At 33.7% G+C, this 23,699-nt stretch overlaps 1 protein-coding gene across 2 annotated transcripts in view; it reads left to right on the top strand.

Moving 5' to 3' along the window:
• Hem (Nck associated protein 1 Hem) overlaps positions 1–23,699 on the top strand; it is a 144,152-nt gene that overhangs the window by 39,663 nt on the left and 80,790 nt on the right. For both annotated transcript variants that reach the window (XM_085809380.1, XM_085809381.1), the window contains exons 4-9: positions 2,911–2,967; positions 3,075–3,217; positions 11,569–11,659; positions 18,106–18,243; positions 22,188–22,236; positions 22,376–22,529. In XM_085809380.1, the coding sequence (XP_085665506.1) occupies positions 2,911–2,967; positions 3,075–3,217; positions 11,569–11,659; positions 18,106–18,243; positions 22,188–22,236; positions 22,376–22,529 (632 nt within the window). The remainder of the gene's footprint in view (positions 1–2,910; positions 2,968–3,074; positions 3,218–11,568; positions 11,660–18,105; positions 18,244–22,187; positions 22,237–22,375; positions 22,530–23,699) is intronic.

The raw sequence follows: 23,699 nt of genomic DNA on the forward strand, positions 1-23,699 counted from the left end.
CTACGACTGGTGTTAGTTCTTTCCGGATGCTTTATGGAAGACTTCCTAATGGCCCTTTGTCTATCTTAAAGATGTTATGGACTGATGAAACTCCTGTCCTGTTCCTCATGGACAATTAAGCTCAGTTACCGATTATCTGAATGATTTGAAGTTGAAGTTAGAAAAAGCTGCTGAATACGCAAGACTTAAGCTTATGCATTCTACCATAACTGGAGGACTCGGCATAAAGAATTTAAGGAAGGTGACAGGGTTATAGTCTTAATCCCTGATAGGCAAAACAGAGTTTATGCCAGATAGATAGGATCTGCTATGATCATCAAAAAACATACTAATTATAGTTACATAGTACAAATGCCTGACAATTAATCCTTCAAAGCACGTTCATGCAAACAAGATACAGAGAAGTTATTGAGTTCAAGACTGCTGTGGATAATGTCAATGTGATATATGATACAGACATTGATTTCGGCGAAGTTGAAAACATTCCAAGGATTGTTCCAATGAAAGCAGAAGAACAACAATATTCAGATGAAAAATGTGGTCTTGTGCAACTTGAACTGCATAAGAGGAAAGAACTTATGGAAATTTTAAGAAGGCATAAGAATCTAAGATCTGGTATTCCAAAAATTTCCAATGTTGGAGAACATAACACCAAACTCAAGCCTGGAAGTGGGCCAAAGAAGCAGAAACTGTATCAGATACCGGAAGTTCTAAAAAATGAAGTTATCAACAAACAGATAAGCTATTACAGCTAAAGCTAATCATTGAATCAGAAAGTGAATATCTGCATCCAGTAGTTTGTGTGTCAATAAAATGGAACGGAAGCATGTGTAGACTAAAAGACTATGCTGAGTTTTATACTGATGACATAATGACATGATTGTATTTTCCAGTCAATAAAGCATGACTGTAAGTCGATAACTTTTGAAACGTTATGAACCATGAACAATTTTGACTATTTAGTTTGAAAATTTTTTTAGCTAAAATGCTAAGCTTTTGATTTTTCCCCTAATGTTATGTAATATTTTTAATAATTGAGCCAGGGTTTGCTGAAATATAATGTTTAATTTCAATGATTGATTTGTATTTTCTCGTTTATATGATAATTGCTTATATGATTATGATAATGTGAAAGATTTAAGTTTGAAAAGTTAATGTTGCTGCATCATGTAAATGATTAAGATTATTTAATGTTTGTTGAAGTAACTTTAATTTAAAATGGTAAGAGTTTATTAATTAAGTTTGAAAATTTCATGAATGTTATTTTTTGTTTTATTTCAAGAAATGTTTATATGTGGATTTGACAAGTCATTGAAAGACTCAATCTTTTAGAGGGGAGGTGTGATGACCACGCATGCGCAGTTTAGCCGAACGGCGTGCAATGCCTCTCTCTCATGTGACTAACATTAGAAGAGAAGAGACTGAAAGTAATGAAAGCAACCCGCTGTATGCCAGCGTGATGATAAACGTGGTTCTATTTCTATTTTTGTGTTAATTACTTGTTTGTGTGTTAATAAAGTGTTTGTGCTATTAAGTGTGTGTTATATGCAATGCTCACATTACATTCACGTCCATGTTAAGTAGGAAATATATATCCAGAACCCACGCAGAAGATTATATGACAGTGAGGATGATGAAGATGAGAGCCACAAATTTGAAGCCTTTTGGATACTGCAAACCATAGGTGAAATGTTCCAAATAATGGATTTTGTAAAGAAGCATGGAAAAGCAATAGTAAAAAAAAGATAATAATATAACAGAAGTTTTTCATTGCAACGACAATGCTCCAATCATCACTTAATTAACTAATATGGCAAAATTTGTAGTATGGTTCTTCTTTATAAGCTCTACAGCCTGTTACAGGCCAAGGCTGTCTCTTCAAGTTTCCTCCCTCTGACCCAACTCGGCGAAGTAGCCTTCCATCGGTTAACTCCAATCAACCTTAAAACTTGCTTGACATCGTCTATCCATCTAGTGGGTGTAGTATGGTTCTAGATCCAGAAAATACCACTTTCGATAGTGAAGAAAGTGACAGAGGTTATTGAAAATGAAAAACATTTCGATTGACAATTTCTTCGGAATTCTCGATACAGCAACTACAGGACTTAAACAGTAGACCTCTTACTGAACAAAAAATTATATGTCTATAGAATTGAACAGAAAGTATTAGCACACAAAAACGAGGCAACAGGAACAATTTACATTCAAAAGAAATGTTTAATAAAGTAAAAAAATGAATGTTAAGCCTTTTTTTTTTTTTTTTTTTTTGTAAATTTTGATATCCTTTAGATCATAACTGCTTCATTATTTTGTAAATCATGACCTTATATTTTTAATTTTATAATATCCACATGCGATCTTACTGGATTTAAACTGATAATCTAATATGCGGAAAAACCCGGAATCGAAGTCTCGACGAGTCCGAATCTCGGACTTTTTACTGTATATTGTTCTTGTTACAGAATTTTTCCGTTTAATTATTTATGAAACTGCATTTAATCTGGTACTAAAGATTAAACTTGATTTTTCACTCAAAAGTAAAGAAAAAGGGAAGTCATAAGATTATTTCTTATCAGAAATTTCAAAAAATAAGTGATCTTATCTGCTGTGTTCTATTTAAAATAATTTGTTTTATGGTTATGTCATCATGGGTGTAAAAGCTTTAAAAAAAAGTTGTCCCTTTTTTGTGGTTGGTATGCTGTTTATATCTTGATGTATAATTATTGCTGAATAAATGGTACTTGTCTGGCCTTGCTCTAATGAAGTATAATAAATTATTTCTCAGTCAAAAAAAAAATAATTTTAATAATGGAGGATGTAAATAAAGAAGAAATGTGTCTGTTACCCTTTGTAGTTTCTGTTGTTGAATAATTTAAAAAGTTAATGTAAAATGTTTTTTCTAACTTTAAGGACCATGTATGTGAGCTACTTACCACTATGGATGCTTGCCAGTTACAGCTTGACATAGTAAGACTTTATTATTGTCTTAAATCTTTGAATGCAAAATTTTTTTAATTTCAAGTATTCTTTATATGGCTATTTTTGTATTGATGATAGTGATTAAACATTTTTAGACCACAAGCTTTGATTTGACAAAGAACTACTTGGATTTAATTGTAACTTACATGTCACTCATGATCCTCTTGTCTAGAGTTGAGGATCGAAAATCTGTGCTGGGGCTTTTCAATACTGCTCATGAGATGACTCATGGTCACAGGTAACTATAAGAAACTGTAATACATAAATCCATTTTGTTACATTTATGCTTATTCTGTGTGTGTGATATGCTTTTTTCTAGTTAAAAGTATTTATATTGTAGACAAAATTTTTATTTTGAAAAATATAGTTAATTGAGATGCCCTTTTTAAAATATGTGTTTAAAATCTGTATCATACAAGTCAGGCATCTACAACCTGTTTTGGAAGGATTTCCATTATTATGCTGGGTGAGTTAAAGTACAGTAATTATAGCTCATAAAAAATTTAAATTAACTAAAATTATGGGCAAATTTTAAAGGAAGCTGCTTTGGAAAGTCTGCTGCTAGACATCATTGCCTGGAATGTTAACTTTTTTAAAAGAAAGTTTCATTTATTCTACTTCTGGCTCTTGGATCTAATGTGAATAAATGTTCTCATGCATGAAAGTTTTTTTGAGTACACAGAAAAGTTATATAATGACTGTTGAAGCTTGTATGAAGCATACAAGTCAGGCGTTTATAACCTGTTTTGGAAGAATTTCCATTATTATGCTGAGGGAATTAAAGTACAGTAATTATATCTCATAATTTTTTTTATTTTTTTAATTAACTAAAATTGTGGGCAAATTTTAAATGAAGCTGCTTTGAAAAGTCTGCTTTTAGTCATCCTTGCCTGAAATGTTAACGTTTTTTTTTAAAGAAAGTTGCATTTCTTCTACTTTTGGTTCTTGGATCTAATGTGAACAAATTTTCTCATGCATGAAAGTTTTTTTGAATACACAGAAAAGTTACGTAATTATTGTTGAAGCTTGTATGAAGCTGAAATAACCAAATTCATGTTTTATGTTAAATTCTTCATTAAGGAAAAGCAATGACTAGAGTCCCATTAATTAATCTGAGATGATACACTCATCATTAAAATTTTAATAAAGGGTTTTAAGTTGTTTGTTTTATTCTTTAAACAGTTGGCTAGCATTTCACTCTTAAAAAATTTTAAGACTGTTTAGAACTTAAATTCTTTAAAATATGGTTTTTGTATTTGTCCTTATTTATATTAAAATGTTAAGTAACCAACAAGGGATAGAATATTAATTTAATTTATTGTGAATATCTTAATGCAAAAAATTAATTATTTCAAAATTTTGCTAATTTAAGAAAAAATTTTGGCTGTAATTTGAAGATCTTATGTTAAATTTATTATCAACAGTCTGTAAGGATCTTAAGTTTTACTAACGTTTATTTTATTTTAAATCTTTACTATCACTTCTTATTTTCTGCTTCCGGCCAGAATTATAAGCTTTAAGGTTTTTATGCAAAGTTTGTCTGGCGAACGACAAGTATTTAAGTTGTGGCCTTTTGCCAAGCGAGAGAGAGGAAGCAGTGAGTCAAAGCAGGCCGCTTACCTTAGAAGTTACGCAGTTGCTGTTTGCCTTCCAGGCCAGAGGTTTTAATCCTCTTGATAAATTTTAAAACGTATTGTAGTGTTCACAGTTCTCTGTACTACATACGCTTCCTGTTAATATAAGGCCAATCTTCCATGTTTATTAGTTTAAAGTTAAATTAGAGTTTAGTTTTATTTTTATACTTTTACGTTAGACCCCAAGTAGCGGGTCAGTGTATTCCGAAGTACGGAAGTTATTGTATATAGAGAAAAAATAAAGGGTTTTGTATACCCTTCATGTGTATCCTGTCTACTTACCACAATTAGTGAACATAGCTTTAGTAAGCTCCCTGTTCCGAGTAAGGTCCTTGTATGTTCCCGAAGAAGGTAAGAAGGAACATTGACCCTGATAGTGGCACCCAACGAAGAAGAATAACCATGGCCGAGTTGCAAGAAGAACCTGTGCTGCCTGCAGAAACGGCTCAGAATCCAGAAATGCCAGCTGCCGCCCTGGAAGGATTTGGTTACATCGTCCAGACCATGCGCGCTTCGGTGAAACCAGAAGCAACATTTAATGGAAACTCACCGGTAACCAGTTTTTTGGAAAAATTGGATGACCACTTCATGCTCTACCCCGTGCACGAGTTTCAAAAAGTTACCTTAGCTACCAGCGCTTTGAGGGGCCAAGCGCTTAACTGGTTCAAATGTATAGGCAGAAGTCTCTTGGGTCAAGCAGGAAGTCCCACCTATACTTACGAAAATTTCAAGACTGCCCTACTAAGAGCCTTCCCTGTTGTAAGGGATCGTGCGAAATTAGAAATGGAACTTTTCAGTATATATCAACAAAGAATCGAAAACCTCTCGAGCTTTATTTTAAGAAAAATTCACGTTTTCAAACTCTTGTATGGAAACCGTCCGGATCCTGAAATAATTCAAGTGATTTTGCCGAGGTTACTGCCCCAAGTGCAAGACTTTATTGAATTAAGAAATCCGACTACACTGGAAAAGTTATTTGAGCTAGCAATCCAGTTTGAAAGTAGAAGAACGGCGGATGTCGAAAGAAGACGCCAGTATCAACAGCGAAACCAATTTGGTACGCCAAGACTACAGCAAACTCAAGCACACGGCTACGGAGAAAAAGCGAATCAGTGGGCAAGGAAACCCGAGCATTCAAAAACAGCCGGCGAACGTCGACAGTTCAATAGCAACCCAGGAAAAAAGTCTCAAGGCCAGTGGAAAAAGAAGGAAAGCACGGAAAGGAAAAATAATTTAAACTAAAACGGATTTCTGCTGACGGGAGGGTGCGGAAATCCGAAGGCCAAGAAAACCCCTCTTCCTACAAGTTAAATACAGTAATGGTGAAAAATCTGACTCTTCCGAAGATTGAAGTCTTGGTGAATAATATCCCAGCCACCACACTCCTGGATACAGGCGCGCAGTGTTCCTGTGTGGCAGAAGATTTTTTTAGGAAGTATTTTCGCAAATACCGCATGTATAATTCGGACAATACGACAGTGTTAGCGGCGCAAGGAGAAAAATGTAAGTGCGTAGGTAAAGTACCGTTGTATATCCGTATCAAGGACGAACAAGTAAAGGTGATGTAAGAATCTGCAAGCACATATAATTTTAGGAATAGATTTTCTTTCAGAAGCACAAGCTACGCTGGATTTTAATGAAGCGTCCCTTAAGCTGACAATGAAACCAGTTCGTACAGAAAACACTGAACCGCCGATGTTAAAACTTGACCACCTCCCAAATGACGAGCAAGGAAGAATCCGACTAGTGGTAAGTGAATTTGCTTCGTTATTTAGTGATATTCCAGGATTTACTCAGGTTACTAACCATAGTATTGACACCGGAGATGCAATGCCAGTTCGTCAAAAACCATACCGCTATGATAAGAATAAGGAAAAAATTATAGAAGGGCATATTACCGATATGCTACGTAAAAAGATCATAACGCCCATCTCAAGTAGTTATGCTAGCCCGGTGGTTTTATGTAAGAAAAATAATGACTATCCTTTGACGCATCCAAAAAGATGCAGATTCGCTATTGATTACCGTAAATTAAACTCCATAACTAAATATCCGGTATATCCGTTACCGATTATAGAAGAAATTCTAAGGAACATAAAATCAACCAAATTTATGACGACTTTAGACTTAACGACTGGTTATTTTCAAATAGGGGTTAGGCCTGAGGACGTGCCTAAGACTGCTTTTATAACCAAGTCTGGCACTTATGCATTTTCGCGTATGCCGTTTGGCCTTTCAGGGGCCCCGGCAACATTTCAGCGATGCATGGACATTGTGTTTAGACCTGTTCTTGGAAAGTCCACATTTATCTATTTAGACGATATCATTATTACTAGTGTTAATCTCGACCAACATGTACAGGATTTAAGACAGGTGTTTTCTTTATTAAATGAGGCCGGTCTAAAAGTTAATGTCGAAAAGTGCAAATTTGCAGCCCTTGAATTAAAATATTTAGGTTACAAAATATCTCAAAAAGGGATCGAGACAGATGAATGAAAAATAATCGCTGTACAAAAGTATCCGACTCCAAACACGGCAAAGAAGCTCTCTTCTTTTCTAGGACTTTGTTCATATTATAGGTCCTTTATAAAAGATTTTGCGGCTATCGCTGAGCCATTATTAAAATTAAAAGGCAAGATTCTCGTAGACGGCTGAAGCCAATAGTGCTTTCGAAAAATTAAAACAAGCATTAACGCAAGCCCCTGTGTTGAAATTTCCTGAAAAGGATGAGAATTGAGAAATTTCAGCGGATACTTCGGATTATGCGGTAGGAGCGGTACTTTCGCAAAATCAGCAGCCCGTGGCATTTTTTAGCCGAACTTTAAATCAAACACAAAGAAACTATTCCGCGACCGAGAGAGAGGCACTTGCAGTTCTGTTAGCAGTGCAAAAGTTCCGAGTCTATTTTGGAAAGGCGCCGATAACAGTGTACTCTGATCATGCAGCGGTAACTAGATTGTACTCAGGGAAAAACTTATCCCCAAGGTTAATAAGATGGGCACTCAAGCTACAAGAATATAATCTGGTAATCAAGCATACCCCCGGAAAGGAAAATATCGTAGCAGATGCCCTATCAAGAATTAAAATAGATGAACAAGGTAATACTGTAAAGGTGGCAATGCTCACAGCATGTACAATAAATTCCCGAGAAACTGTAATAACCGCACTGGGTAAGGATCCTGAGTTTGGAAGCATTTATGAGTATTTAAAGGATCCTGAAAATTGTAGCCACCAAGATATTGTGGCGATAAGAAATAGGGCGGCCCATTACGAACTAATAAATGGTCTATTATTCTATACAAAAACTACGAATTCCAACAACGAATTTCGACCTGTTATCCCAGCTAGTCTTAGATTAAATATCCTGCAGGAGCTCCATGACAGCCCTTTAGCTTCTCATGCTGGTATTCGAAAAACTATCCAACGCGTACGCGAGGCAGTCTACTTTCCTAAACTGCAAAAGTTAACAAGGGCGTATGTCCAGTCCTGCCCAACATGTCAAGCAGTTAATTATATTAATTTCCGCCCGGCCGGGTTTCTAAATAGTATTAAATCCAAATTTCCAAATGAAATAATTGGCATCGATTTATTGGGCCCTTTCCCAAAATGTCAGTTAAATAAAAGTCGCTATCTCCTTGTTATGGTTGATCATTTTAGTAAATGGGCCGAAATTGTTCCCTTAAAACGAGCCTCCGCGAAATTAGTTACTGATTCTATTTTAAATAAGTATATTTTAAAATACGGGGCGCCCCTAAAAGTTATATCGGATAATGGTCCTCAATTTGTAAGTAATATATTTGAAGACATGTGCCAAAAACTGGGCATACGTCATTTAAAAATGGTCCCGTATCGGCCGCAATCAAATATAGCGGAACGGGTCAATAGAAATATAGTGAAAATTATCCGTAGTTATGTTAAAAATTTTCATAAAAGCTGGGATAACTATGTCAATGAATTTGCTTTCGCCCTTAGGACCGCAAAACATGATACAACGGGCAAAACTCCTGCTGAGTTATTTCTAGGCAGAAAGATTATAACGCCGTTAGATAAATTCTGGGGCCGTTAGCCCCAGAATTTAAAATGGGTGATATAGAAAAACTAATAAAAGAAGAAAAAAGAATACGGAAGTAGCACAAAGAAAACAGAAGCTCTATTATGATTTGAAACGACGGGGAGTAACTTATAAAGTAGGGGATGAAGTTGTAAAAATTAAGCATTCACTTTCTTCAGCACCAGAAGATAAAACTGCCAAATTTTTTCCACGATTTGAAGGACCATATGTTATAGAAAAAATAACTCACGCTGTAGTAGTGTTAAAAGCCAGAAATGGTGAAACCTGTTCCCCAATTATTGATCAAATCAAACCCTACTTCGATCGTAATAAAATGCAAATATTTTCAGATCTTTTGCAGGATCCGGCACGGCAGACACCGCAGGCACGAGCTCCAGAGGTAGAAAAACGACAAGTACAAGGGCAAGCCAATAAGAGGCAGGAGCAAGTGAAAAGAAAATTTCCCCGCGGAAAAATTGAAGGGAGCAAGAAAAAGAAGCCGTTCCACCGTCCAGAAAAGAGAGTTCACGAACACCCCCAGAATGAAGAAGGGAGAAGGACGACGTATGTGAAGACAACCAGGAGAAATGACGGCAACTATAACCCAGCTCTAAAACGGAAGATCTACTCATCCGACAGGACTCTCCGCACCAAAAGTGGCCGAACTGTGGAAGGGCCATAAGCGGCGGAGGAAAAAGTACAAGGAAAATTTGAACGGTCAGCAACGAGGTCCAAGCAAGAACATGAAAGAAGTTTCCTGGTTAAAGACTGGGCCCAGAAAAGGATGTCCGAATATCACAAAGATAAGTAAAATTTTATGTTACTTTGCAAACTTAAGTTAATCTTTCATTCTTACTGCAAGTGGCAGATTTCAAGAAGTTTTACCTCATGCGAGGTCTACCTTTATCGCCAAAAAGGCAAGAAATGAGTTGTTACCGATTTTCGTATTATGTTTTTAAATTACTCGCGCGTAAAACTAAAGTTGATGTATAATAGCGTTGTGTAAAGACTTAAATATTGAAAAAAGTTATTGTATAAATTTTATTTAAAACATTCTAGCAAGAGAGAAGTTTTAGTCTGAAAGACTTTTTGAAATGTAGTATTTCAATGTAGAAAGAATTGGCACTTGCTTTGAAAAGAATAGAAGTTAACAATGTACTACTAATGTATGTTTTCAAATGTGTAAAATTAACAGCATGTTAATATGTTCTTATATATAATGTGAACTGTTATTTTAAATGTTAAGAAATACCGTGATATGGTAAAAGTGAATGTTAAAATTTTTTTTATTCGTGTGACTGTAAAAAGACTAAAGCATGGTGAATATGTGTTAAAGGTTGAATGATGTAGTTAGGCTCTCTGACGCTACACTTTAGAGTTAGCCACTTTTAGAATAGTACCTCAGGGTTTAGAGTTGAAATTAGGGTGTGTTAAGAGGTCTTGTTATGTTGAATTTTAACACGTTAGTGTTTTGATTGTAGGAGGAAGTGTGGAACACGTAGACAGAAACACATTCGTGTTTGGTGTTCTGTTACAACACATGTCAGAGAGCACGGGGAGAGATAATTAAAATAGTCACGAATGAAATAAGAATGTTAAGAGAAGTGTAATTGTATATGTTACTTGCCATTTCATTGTGTAACATTTCATTAAACTAGTTTTCCTTCCAGATCTCTGGAAGGAACCAGAATTGAATAAAAGCTCCTGTTTAGATGCAGTACAGATGAAAAAAAATTGTTGTATATCCTGGGAGCTGCTATTGTAAAAAAAAAAAAAAAAAAAAAAAAAAATTCTTTCTTTTAAATTTCTAGTTTCTAGCGAAGTATGTTTGTAAAAGATTGGCCTCGCGTTAGATTCTAGAGCTAAAAGTTTTCAACAAGGTCGTTTTAGACCTCAGTTTCAAACTAATTAACTCTGGCAGGAAGTATGTAAGGATCTTAAGTTTTACTAACGTTTATTTTATTTTAAATCTTTACTATCACTTCTTATTTTCTACTTCCGGCCAGAATTATAAGCGTTAAGGTTTTTATGCAAAGTTTGTCTGGCGAACGCCAAGTATTTAAGTTGTGGCCTTTTGCCAAGCGAGAGAGAGGAAGCAGTGAGTCAAAGCAGGCCGCTTACCTTAGAAGTTACGCAGTTGCTGTTTGCCTTCCAGGCCAGAGGTTTTAATCCTCTTGATAAATTTTAAAACGTATTGTAGTGTTCACAGTTCTCTGTACTACATACGCTTCCTGTTAATATAAGGCCAATCTTGCATGTTTATTAGTTTAAAGTTAAATTAGAGTTTAGTTTTATTTTTATACTTTTACGTTAGACCCCAAGTAGCGGGTCAGTGTATTCCGAAGTACGGAAGTTATTGTATATAGAGAAAAATAAAGGGTTTTGTATACCCTTCATGTGTATCCTGTCTACTTACCACAATTAGTGAACATAGCTTTAGTCCTTGTATGTTCCCGAAGAAGGTAAGAAGGAACATTGACCCTGATAAGTCTGCTAGAAGATTTAAGTAAATACATATTTTGATAAAATTTTATTTGGAGTTTCCTGTATAGGTGCTTTGCTTTTATAAAAAAAATATCCGGAATTGTAATTCTGAAAAAATTTTGATATGTCAAGATTTTTAAGAATTTCATGTAATGCTTTATTGTGTGTCTAAGTGCAGTAATAAGCACATGCACACACATAAAGCTACTGAAATTGCAGAAACGTGAAAATTAGTTTGCACGTGAAAATTAGTTTTTAGTAATGAATCATGATTATAATGAATGTAGTGTGTATTATCGCACTATTTTTTTTTTATATCGACAGTTAAGAAAGGCAAGTACAGCATGCTTTTATTCAGTATTCTATGATGCTTTCTGTCATTTTTTTTCCACATGATTAATACTGACAAATCTTCTGTAGTGATTCTAGTTTTCCAAGGCTGGGACAGTTAATAATGGATTATGATCCACCTTTGAAGAAACTGTCTGAAGAATTCATTCCTCATTCTAAAGTAAGTATTTTGTGGTACTTATTCTATTAGTATTACAAATTTTTTAATTGAAATAATGTATTGTAAAAAATCTAAAAGATTATTGTTCTGAGTGAGGAGACCTATTCTCCTTACCCCTTAGGCAACCTTATTGGAGGCCATATGAGTAAAATAATGTATGGTATCATAGACATATTTTGATGGGGCACAGAGTTTTTAAGGCATTATTAATTTTTCATATGTATATGACCAGCAAAAATGTTATTTCCAAGAATGAGGAAACTTTCATGTGCAGTGCAGTATAACTCAAAAAACCAGGATTAACTGAAATCACTGATCATTCAGATATCTGAAAAATGCAGGTAATTTGGTTGACATTTTTCTGTGGGTTAGATGCATAGTTACTGAAATGCAAGTGAGGGACTCCTCCCCTCCCTGTTATATTTTGGATTAGGATTATACAGTTAAAAAAATTACCTGTTGCAACTAAGGGGGAAAACAAATTCTTATATGGGTTCGCATATGGGTATAAAACTAGATATTTATCATATTTCCTGAATATTGTAAACCTATCTACATTTATCCAAATTAAGCTAATAGTTTATTGAAAATATTTTATATTATACACTTATTTTATTTACATTTATTGTCTTGTTCTTTTATTTAAACCGCTGAAAACGTGTAAATACATGAACAAGTTTAAGTTGACTTAAAAGAATAAGTGAACTGGGTAACTGAAGCTTCACGTGGTATTTTTTGTGATGAATAAGTACGTGTTTTTGTCACATTAAAGAAAATTTTGATCTTATAAAAAATAAACGTGCAGTACGAAGTCCAAAATCTGGATGTCCAGTATCTGGAACGACCTAATATCTGGACCTCCAAACCGCAAACAATTTTATTTATTTATTTCTTGAAAATTTTATTTTTAATTTACTTTTTTGGAATCTTTCCCTATAAAGGCTGGGAATAGAGCAAGTGTGCCGTAAAATCATGTATGTCAATTTCAAACACCTGCTGGTTAGAGAATCTCACCTGTGGCCCATGACAGTATGTTGATTGATGTTGACCATGATGAGAGTTTTTGAAGAGAGAATTTTGTGGTAATTACAGGACTTGAGCAACGGAACTTTGAATAAGAAATTGTCTTTGTTTGAAATTTAAGAGAAACTATTAGCAGAAAATAACGCAACAGCTTAAACATGCATTAAAACAAGTTCATTAAAACAAATGTTGAACTTCTTTTGTAAATTTTGATTCCCTTAATCTTATAAATGCTTAACTGATTTATAAACAATTATTTCATATTTTATAATTTCTGCATGACATTTTACTGTATTGCAGCTGATGTCAAATCTGAGATTGTTGAAGCCCGATGATGATCTTGGACTTTGTACTTTTAAATACAAATAGCAGGATTGCCCCACTACCTGGAAAACAGGGAAAAGGCAGGGAATTTAAATATTTTAGTCAAAATCTGGAAAAGTCAGGAAATCTCACATAGCGATCTCCAAAAAGCAGTTTTCTTACCTACGTTGAAAGTGATCATTTTCTTGGCAAATTATGTATGGCATGAGTGTCATTTGGGAATCGAAACAAGAAATTTAGTTTGATGCTAATTTTTTCATTAGTATTTTTTAACCCATTAACCGCCAAAACTACAAGGAATGTTTCTTTTCTCATGAAAATAATTAAAAATATGCTCTTACCTGTGGAAGAAGCGAGTTTTGTGTTTGTGCAACGTCAGCGGAATAAGACTACGGATGTTTAGTGTGTAGGATTGTACTCGTGATGTTGAGTGGAACGCAGGATTACTTTTTAGCTGTATAACGTCTTATAAATCTATAAATCACTTTACTTGTAATTAATTAATATTAAAATATACTCATAACTCGTACATAGTATTTCTTTTACAAATACAGATTATTTCATTTGAAAGATTCAGACATGAAAAGCTTGATTACAATCATGATGTAAAACTACATTACATACTTTGCATCTATAAACAGTCTGGCTATGGTACTCTTTCCAGCAAAGTCTTTTGTTATCAACGAACTTTAAGATAAAATGTCTACCATCTCCATGCATTGGTTTTTGAACGCTGAATTTACTAGGTCTTCCTCTTGCTGATCTATTTCTGGCTAATTCTATACTCTCAATAGGAGTTTGCAAAAGGAATAATGCATTCTCGTGTCTGAAATCTAAAAGAGACTTTATATTTCCAGTAGTAAAAAGTGGTGATATTTAGTAAGTTTAGATACGGTCTCACCTCATATAATTTATCAGTATTGTTAATTTGACTATTCTCAAATTCAAATTCTGCTTCATATTCCTGTACTGCAAATGTGATATCAATTCTCGTACTACAGGAAAAGAAATGTCCTTACCAAAAGACCAATACATTTTTTCTTGAGATAAAGAATGATATCCTGTAAGCAATAATATTCCAATAAATCTTCTCATATAGGCTTCAGATGCAATAAATTCTGGGAGATTCTTTTGCTGAGCGTATATATTGTTTGTTCAATGAGAAGAGAGTAAATGTCTAAACCAAAAAGAAAATCGAAAATCTGTGCACTAGTTTTACCTTGTGTTTTGTCTTTTATAATTTCTCTTCTATCTCTTTCTTCATGTTCTTCCTGAGACATAACTAACAGTTCCTTTTTTATCCACTTCAAGATTTCAGTCTTCTGCTTTTTAAACTTTTTAGTATGACTATAACCGCTTGTAGAAGGCTGAAACTTACTTCTTACGTGAATTTCAACTTCCCCAGCAGTATCATTTGGTAAAATATCATTATCGTTATTTAAAACATTGCCATTCCTTTCTTCTTCGTCACTAGCCTCTGCAATTTCTGGAGGAACAACAACAATATCAGTTTCATTCTGGTCATTATTAACATTATCATCATCTGTTTCTTCATCAAAAAATCTTTGAAGGGCTTCTTCTAATGTAAGATACCTGGTTCTAGGCATTTTTAAACAACCAGAATATCGAAAGGAATGAGTGAAAAAGGAGATTGACTACCCGTTTCCTGCTGACATTCCGTCAATGCAACACCTCTTTTCCCTTCCTTCCCAACACAAATATAAACATCTGACTGATGTAATGTTCTGATCAGCGGTGACCTTGAGTACAAATAGATCACTCATAAAGACGGCGATTCTTTCGTTAAATATTTTCAGCAAAAATACCCGGTCGAAAGTTTTGCTTAAATTTTTCTTAAAGTATGAGATTAATTATTATAAACAAAATGATTGTTGAAGGCAAATATTTTTTTACAGAAATAATCTTTATAATATTCCCTACACAATATCATCTGCTGGTATAAAATATCTTAGGTAGTTATATTTATATATGCATTTATTTTCACCGTTGCGTAAACACAACACCAGCGGCTAATGGGTTAATGTTTTGTTTAAATATTCTAAATGTCTATTTTGGGGGGTCTTCAATTCTAATAAAAAATTACACTTAATTATTATTGTATATGCTTATATTAAGTTTTTCACCAAAAGTCTATGGACTTCTTAATAAAACTGCTTTCTTTGACTTTTCAAAATTTAGCAAGTATCGTAATATTATTGAAGTGATTGCTCAACAGTTATACACAGGTTATCATAAATTAAGGAAAAATCACAAAAATAGCGATAACTCCTTCAAAAATAAGCCAAACCATGTAAAATTTGAATATGTTGCCCAGTAAGAGTAGCTGAGTAAAACTGCGATATGCAAATTAGTGGCACTGCTTTCGGAATAAGTCATCTGTGAGGAGCATAAAAGTCCATGTTTGAGAGCAAGCCCACATATTTCACTGTGACAGTGACATCAGAAATCTGAGATAGCCAATTCGTAACAATGACCTCCAGGCATCATTTGCCTGCAGAACTGCAATGGAAAGCCATTGTTAGACTAGAGGCAGGACAAAATCAAACAGAAGTGGGCAGATGGCTAAATGTGAGACCTTCTATGGTTGATAGACTTTGGAGGCAATGTCAAAATACAGATTCGGCATCTAGGAGGTTCAGCCAAAGACGGCCAACTGCTACGACAAGCGCCGATGACCGATATTTGACATTATGGTGCACACAGGAATAGAACCGCTACTTCGACTCTTCTTAGATCCTCCCTTGCTGCACCCACCGGAAGGTTCGTGTCAACATCAACTTACGTAGAAGGCTTCACGAAGGTGGTCTGTCTGTATGCGAGGCAACCAGCCATTTGTGTGCCGCTCACGTCGCGCCGTAGGAGGGACCGTTTTCAGTGGGCACGACAACATGTCTACTGGACGCCTGATCAATGGAGGGTGGTTCTCTTTTCGGATGAGTCCAGGTTTAGTCTAGAAAGTGATAGTAAGTGTTATTTGATATGGAGAGGACCTGGAACCCGTTATCATCCGTCAAACATCCGTGAAAGGGATGCATACGGAAGGGGCAGTGTCTGTGCTTAGGGTGGCATCTATTTGGGTGGACGCACAGACCTTCATGTCTTTCCAAGGGTAACCGGGAATGCTCAGATTTATAGAGATGACATCCTTGATGTTTATGTGTGCCCAGAAGCCATGGCAATAGGTGATGCATTTCTGTTACAGGACGACAACGTAGGACCACACAGGGCTTGCATCGTAGATAATTATCTTCAACAGGAAACAATTATGTACATTGAGTGGCCAGCTCGATCCCCAGACTTGAATCCTATCGAGCACATTTGGGATGCTTTAGGGAGATGTCTAGCTGCTCTCAATCCGCCCCCTCAAACTCTTGTCGTGCTTGCAACTGCTGTGCAAGAGCAATGGCTCTCACTTCCTATGGAACTGATAGACCACATAATTGAAAGTATCACACATCGCTGTATGTGCTGTATTGCTTCTAAAGGCGATCATATTCCATATTGAAGGTACTTTTCCTATAGCAAACTGACACCTTCGATTTTTTTCATTTTATACATGTGCTATTTTCTATATTACCATATTTGTCTGGTAATTTCTTTTTATGTTATTTGATACCTTACTATGTGTTGTACTTTACTATGTGGTAAGTTTCATTACATTCTACATGTAACTTTTTCAGTAATCATGATTTTTCCTTAATTTATGATAACCAGTGTATATTATTTAATAGGATAGATATGACTGGTTCCCTACTGCCATTTTGTAAACAATAACTTCCATTCCAGAATTTATCTTTAATACTTTTTAAAACAATAAAGTTGCCATTAAGTTTATGTATTTCATTGAAAAAGCATTGAATTTCATTTCTGATATTGTTTATTACTTAAATGGAATGTATTCTAAGTATTTAATTTCTTTTATAAATGTATGTTTTTATGCATGTGAAATTAATTTTTAAGTTATAGTTTTAACTATTTATATTTGTGCTGACATTTTATTATAAATGCATTTTAGTATCAGTGTCTGCAAAAATTTCTGATGCACTAACAGTCATTTCTGGTATTATATACTCTTTTCATGTAATTAAAAACGGAATTTATTCGGACTTAAATAATTTTGTTATACAGCTATAATTGCTAAAGACAGTGGTTGTTTCTTATGCAAATATTGTTTAGCAAGTGTTCTTACTTTGCAAAAACTTAATTTAAAAGTTATTGAGGAAAACAACACCTATTATAGTTATAACAGTAATGCTTTGGGAATTATATATAATATATATATATATATATATAGAGAGAGAGAGGGGTCATATGCAAGAGTCAAATTGTTGTGTTTTAAGTGGTACCATAATTAATTTACCCTCAGCAGAGCCGACACGCACTTCGCGGATAGATTGGAAATTTCTTAAAACAGACCTGGCAAACATAAAATTTGGGGAATTTCACTCTGCTGTTTGAGTGGCAACCCTGATATAGCCACCTGTAACTATCTGTAAGGCACGTAATTTACCTTGTTATGTTTAAAATTCATTTAAGTGCTCGAAAAAGTTTTAATTTTTCAAATTATTTTTCTCTGCCTCCTTTTGTGGGGGCACTGAAATCAAATAACTGTCAAAAGACCCCATTTGTAGAGAAAAGGTTGAGAACCTTTTGCCTGTAAAGTAAATGCTAATAATTATCATTTTACTCTTGTTGTAGCAATTGCATCCATTTGTGTTTCAGTATTTACACGAAAAAAACCTATATTTTTTTTAATTTAATATTAGTGAGTAACATGTAGCTAAACTGAAACAGTCAGAGAACAAGAAGAAACATAAAGAAGCTTTTGTGTACAATTTCTGAGTTTGCATAAAAATACAAAATTTTTCATTGTATTTTCCATGTGATTATAAGAGGTACCATTCACCTTCTGTTTGATCCTTTCTAAACTATTCAAGGTAGTGTAATTTAGAAATGTTTTAGTATTCCTAAGACTGCATTTAATGTTAATGTGTGTGAGTAGTATGTTTCATTAGACATTGATGGTATGTAAACTTTTTCAAAGAGAAGTATATCAAATATCTGTTTTTCCCTTGTAGCTTTTATTTCAGGCTTTGATGTCATTGCAACAAGTTTTTCCTAGAAGAAATCTCACAGTTGAAGATTGGAGGAAAAGCCAAATGCTTAGTCTCATTGCTAGCCCTTCTCAGATGTTAAACCCAGCCCAGACAGAAACAGTTAGTATAAAACTGCTGTTATTATCTCGTCAAAAACTGATCTCACATTCATGCTGTCTTAAGCTGTAAATGGTACAAAAATAATCATTAATTTTTCTATTCAGTCTTGTCATTTGAAGCATAGTATGCTAATAAGTATATTTTATAATTGAAATATTAATCAAAATACATTATTATCAAAAATTAGGAAAATCATGTAATTTATTTTTTGAACATTATATGTCTAAGCTTCAGGGTTAGATTAGTGCTCCTAGTAATCATGTAACTCACTAGTTTGGGACTCTAGTGAGTTACATGATAAAAAATTGATAAAAATCATCAATTTCGTGTAGTAATTGATGATTTTTATATCATGTTCAGAGTTGCCAACTCTCCCGATTTAGAGGGGAGTCTCCTGATTTTCGACCGCTCTTCTGCCAACCCGATTTACAATATATTTCTCCCGACTTTTTCTTATTCTTAAAATTTCTCACGATTTTTATGGAACTTGGCTTAATACTTCGTTATATGAACAAAAAAAAAAAAAAAAGTGATTTTGGACATCTGAAAGCAATTGAATTCTCTCTAAAACAAAACCTGGTGAATCAGATGAGAATTTCTGCTTTATGAGTGAGCATACGTATCCAGAAACGCCGTTCTCCAATGGGGATCGAGCTCCACTACGTGTCATCTGGCATATATTAGCCAATGAGCACAAAGCAAGTTCAAGGCTGTTATTTGGATGTTCTTTAGTTACTTCGTTCAGCTTGTCCTGAGTTGTGTGAGTACACGTGCCTTTGGGAAATAGATTTAGAAATTATCATCTTTTGTTATATCTGCGAGAAAGGTGAAATACTGGTGTACATTTCAAAAATTGTACACTGTTGACTTTCCTTCCATTATTTCCTCAAGGAAATGTAATAATGTGTACCGTCTGTAGTTGCGATTTTTCGATTTTGCATGGTGGAAGGGCGGATGTTCTCAACATGTGCATACACAAAAACACAAGGACAACATGAGTTGTTTTAAAAAAAATGAAAAATTAAATTTCTCTTTAAAAACAAAGGACCAAAAAGTTATTAATGCAAAATGTCTGTTTTCTGCTTTTTTACTGGAGCACAACCTGCCACTGAATGCATCAGATAACGCTGCAGCTTTATTTTATTTAGAAAAATGTTTCCCGATAGTGAAATCGCTAAGAAATACTGAAGTGTAAGGACCAAAACAGGTGCAATTGTTAAAGAAATGGTTTGAAAAATAAATTTTCAGTTATTGATTGCATTAAAACAGCTCCATTCTGCCTCTCTACGGATGGAAGCAATAATACAGATTCAAAACTGTATGCTGTTTCGTTTTTTAATACAAAGTCTTCAGAAATTGAGTGCAGTTTACTTTCTGTCCCCACTTTAAAAGGATATTTGACAGGCTTTAATATAGCACAGCTAATTATTAAAACTTTAAAAGAAAATGCAGTCCCTCTGGATAATTGCTTAGCACTTACTGCCAATAATGCACCAGTAATTGTAGGTTTGAAGACTGAAGTTGCAGGCATCTTAAGGAAGGAAAATTCAGATTTGCAGATTATGAGGTGCACCTGTCACCTCTTAAATTTAGCAGCTGAAAAAGGGGCAGCTTATTTACCAATAAATGTGGATGAACACATTGTTCATATTTATTATCTTGAAAGGAGTTTTAAAAGGAAGGAAAAATTAAAACAGTTCTAACAGCTGCATAATACTGAAATGAGAAAAATTTTGAAACGTGTGTACACGCTGGCTGTCTTTAAAGAAATGCTTGTCTAGAATCCTCGATCAATGGAACCCACTTCTTGCATTTTTTAAAGAAGTAAATGCTTTGAGAGTTAAGATAAAGGGCTGTATTGAAAGTTAAAAAATACCTAAAGTAAATGGAGATGCAGTTACTACTTGCATTGTTAAAAATAGGTTTGAGAAAAATAATTTCTGCACCATTCAGCAATTTAACTGACAGTTCTCAAAATAATACTGCAGTATATAAGCATAAAGCTGATACAAATTTCTCTCAAAATAAAAAAATTGCTCAACACACGAAACATTTTCCGATTACTTCTTGTGAAGAACGAATATTTGTTTTTTTCTTCGGACCTTAATAAAGCTTTTTTTTTTTTTTTTTTTTTTTTTTTTACAATTCATTTTGGCATCATTCAATATTCTTAACACAGTTCTACAAAGCAGAATTCCCTTAATTCATGTTTCACAATCAATGATTTATGATTTGTTTAAAGACATTTTATCAAAGTTTGTAAAACCAGTCTGTGTTTTGTCTTCTATATATAATGTGATTTATGGTGAAATAGAAAATCAGAAGAAAGATGAAGATTTTGGTACTAGGAGTTGCAACTACAAAAGTAGTGGGAAAACTTTCAGAAGAAGACAAAAATAAGTTTTATGTTCATGTTAGAAGTTACTTCTGTCGAGTATGTGATTACATACTACATAAATTTCCAGTCAACGTTAAAGTGATTTTGCATGCTAAATTTGCTGATGTTTCTGATATAAGGTACTCTTTGAACAGATTTCCTGTGTTACTTCCTTTAGTCATGAAAGATGATGATATTGATGTTGGCACTGATAAATATTGCAGTTGCAATTTTGCAATTTACAATTAGAAAACTTGGATGAAGTTATAAAATCAGCTAGTTATAAAATCATTTTTGTGTTGCTTGCATTTAAGAATTAGTAACTATTTTAAAGTTAATTCATTATTAAAAAACTATATTTTTATCATTTAAAAAGTCTTTTTAACATTGTGAGAAATATCCTGATTTTTTAGTGTCATAGGTTAGCAAGTATGCATGTCTGATATGTTAGCATATTTTGTTTTAATGTTTAAAGTAGAATTTTGACAGTAGGGAGAACAATTAAACTGTGAAAATGTGATTGTGGCTATCCATATAAATTTAGTGTGAATTGTGAAAGAGAAAAATTCAGAATTTTCATAAAAATATACCATAATTAGTTTTTTAGTCCAAAGGGGCTTTCTCTCTGAAGGACTATTTTTTTCATTTTGCGATTCTGCATTGAAAACTTTAAAAGGCTGTATCAATTTTCACATTGTTGCCACCAAATACTATCGCCCTGTATTATATCTGAAGAAATTAAATAATGAAGAATCTGCATAAATGTATGTATGTTTCTCACATTGTGATAAAACAACGGTACCTAGAGCCATCCACTTTTGAATGACATAATCCTGCTGCGAATATGGGCGTCTGAAAGCCCAAATTTGGAATTTGTTTTATTATTGAATCCATATTTTGTAAAACTTTAACAAATTTTTGATTAACAATTTCATGGCTTTCAAAGCGAGCGATAGCAACATTCTACAGAAGAAAACATTTTTATCTCCAGAACGTGAGACTGTGTATCAGAAATTCTAAAGGTATGCTAAGTTTAAAATTATTTTGTGATATTGCTGTTGAACTGAATTTTATGGTTTAAGTGCGAAGAACTTGATACTTAATAAATAAAAGTAACACACAAAATGTTAAAAAAAATGCCACTTTGGGCGCAGTTTAAAATCCGAAACCTTTCAGATTTTTTTTATGAAAGCAGGTACTGTTCTGTTATCAGGATCGTATAAAGAAATGTATATGTATGCATGGATGGATGTGTTCATGTATGTGATGTCATTTATGTCTCATGTGTCATTTATGTATGTGAGTACAAATGTATGTATCACATACATACATTCATACATTTCTGAATCCGGTCCTCCAATAACAGAACCGTACCCAGAAGTATTATAACACAAAACGGCAAAGATAAATACTTCTGTTAGAGTATTTTTGAGTTTGTTCATTTTTATTTGTACAATATACATGTGCTTTCTCTTCATGTATACATTTATTTAAGCTTATGAAAATGTGTAACTTTTAGTATTATAACTATTACATGCATTATATCTGTAATATTTATATTTTACAGATGCCATGCGAATATTTATCTTTGGATATAATGGAAAGATGGATCATATGTATGTCATTTTCAAATTATGTATTGCTCATACTAAAATATATGTCTAGATCCTAAAAACGTCTGATAGTCTGATTTTGTATGATAAAAATAATTATCTTACGTATAAATTAACTATTTTTTTTTTCCTTTTCCACCAGTTGGATTTATTCTTATTCATCAGTATTTAAGCCAGCCTCCAGCTCAAGAGTTATTCCAAAGTGCATTACATGGGGGATGGGTTCATACACTTTTCCGAGATGAAGTCTTGCAGGCCCATTTGTACATACAGCAGTTTTTTGAGTCAATTAAAGGGTTTGTATATTTCACTGAGTTAATGCTTTTTGTGAATTTAAATTTTTTGTGTACTAAAAACTGCTGTTACTAGTCGTATTTAAATACCAATAATAAAAATTTAACAAAAACAAATTAATTCCAGTCTAAAGAACTAATGAAGACAGTGCATTTAAAAATTCTAGATAATCCAGTTTTTAATTTTTGTTACATTCGCCTCTGAGTTAAAGATCTAATATATCATTTTCTGTTGAGAGGAAAGCTCTTCCTTCTAGTATAATTTCACCTTTTGAAGATGTTTTTTCGTACTTTCCATACATGTCCGAGTAGCATATGTACCCTACTGCGGAACAGATACTTTATTATAGGTGACAGACATTTATGTGACATAAAAAAGTTGCTGTTTCCCATAGTGGGGTACATGTGCTGCTTAACCCCTTGACATACAGTGATGTCCAGGAGATGTCATTCATTTCATGTGCCATTGTAGACTGATGTCTAGAACTATCTTCAGCGAACTCCACGTGGTATATTATAAGATTCTGTAACTTTCAGTCATGCATTGATGCTGTTTTGTTTGGATCGTTAAGGTGCTTTCCCTCTCTTAACAGTACTGATAAATAAAATCACATCCTGATGTGACTAAAAATTGTAAATAATAAAGATGATAATCTTGGAAAGGAAAACATATCTTTAAATAGCTCGGGAGAATTTATTTATACAGTACAAGTAGCTGTAGCAGGTTAGGTACTGATCATCATAATGTAGATGCTTCATTATCGATTCATACTATTTTAATGATTTGTTGTACTACTGATTATTCAACATCTGAAGGTACAAATATGTTTTTATATCCTGATACTTCGGATAAACTTAAAGGCAATTTATTTTGAAAGAGCAGATATTGATGCCCCTAAATTAACTGATGTAATAAATAACATAAAATTGAGTGGTTTTAATGAAGGATTTTTAAGAGGTAATCTATTATAAAAAGGTAACAATGTAGTAAAAGTATGTCTTCCTTCAAAAATTTTATTTCCTTAAAAAATATAAAAAAGGACTTCGAAATTTTGAAATTAAACTTGAATTTCAAAGAAATATAAGTGAAAATATGGTAGGTAGTGGTGAAAAAAAAATTATGATGTAATTGTAAAACGTATATAATTGATATTTAGGTATTGTAAATTTAAA

The sequence above is a fragment of the Stegodyphus dumicola genome, chromosome X2, assembly GCF_044657685.1.
Source record: "Stegodyphus dumicola isolate Sdum_Otavi_A_Nest chromosome X2, ASM4465768v1".
Classification (NCBI taxonomy): Eukaryota; Metazoa; Arthropoda; class Arachnida; order Araneae; family Eresidae; genus Stegodyphus; species Stegodyphus dumicola.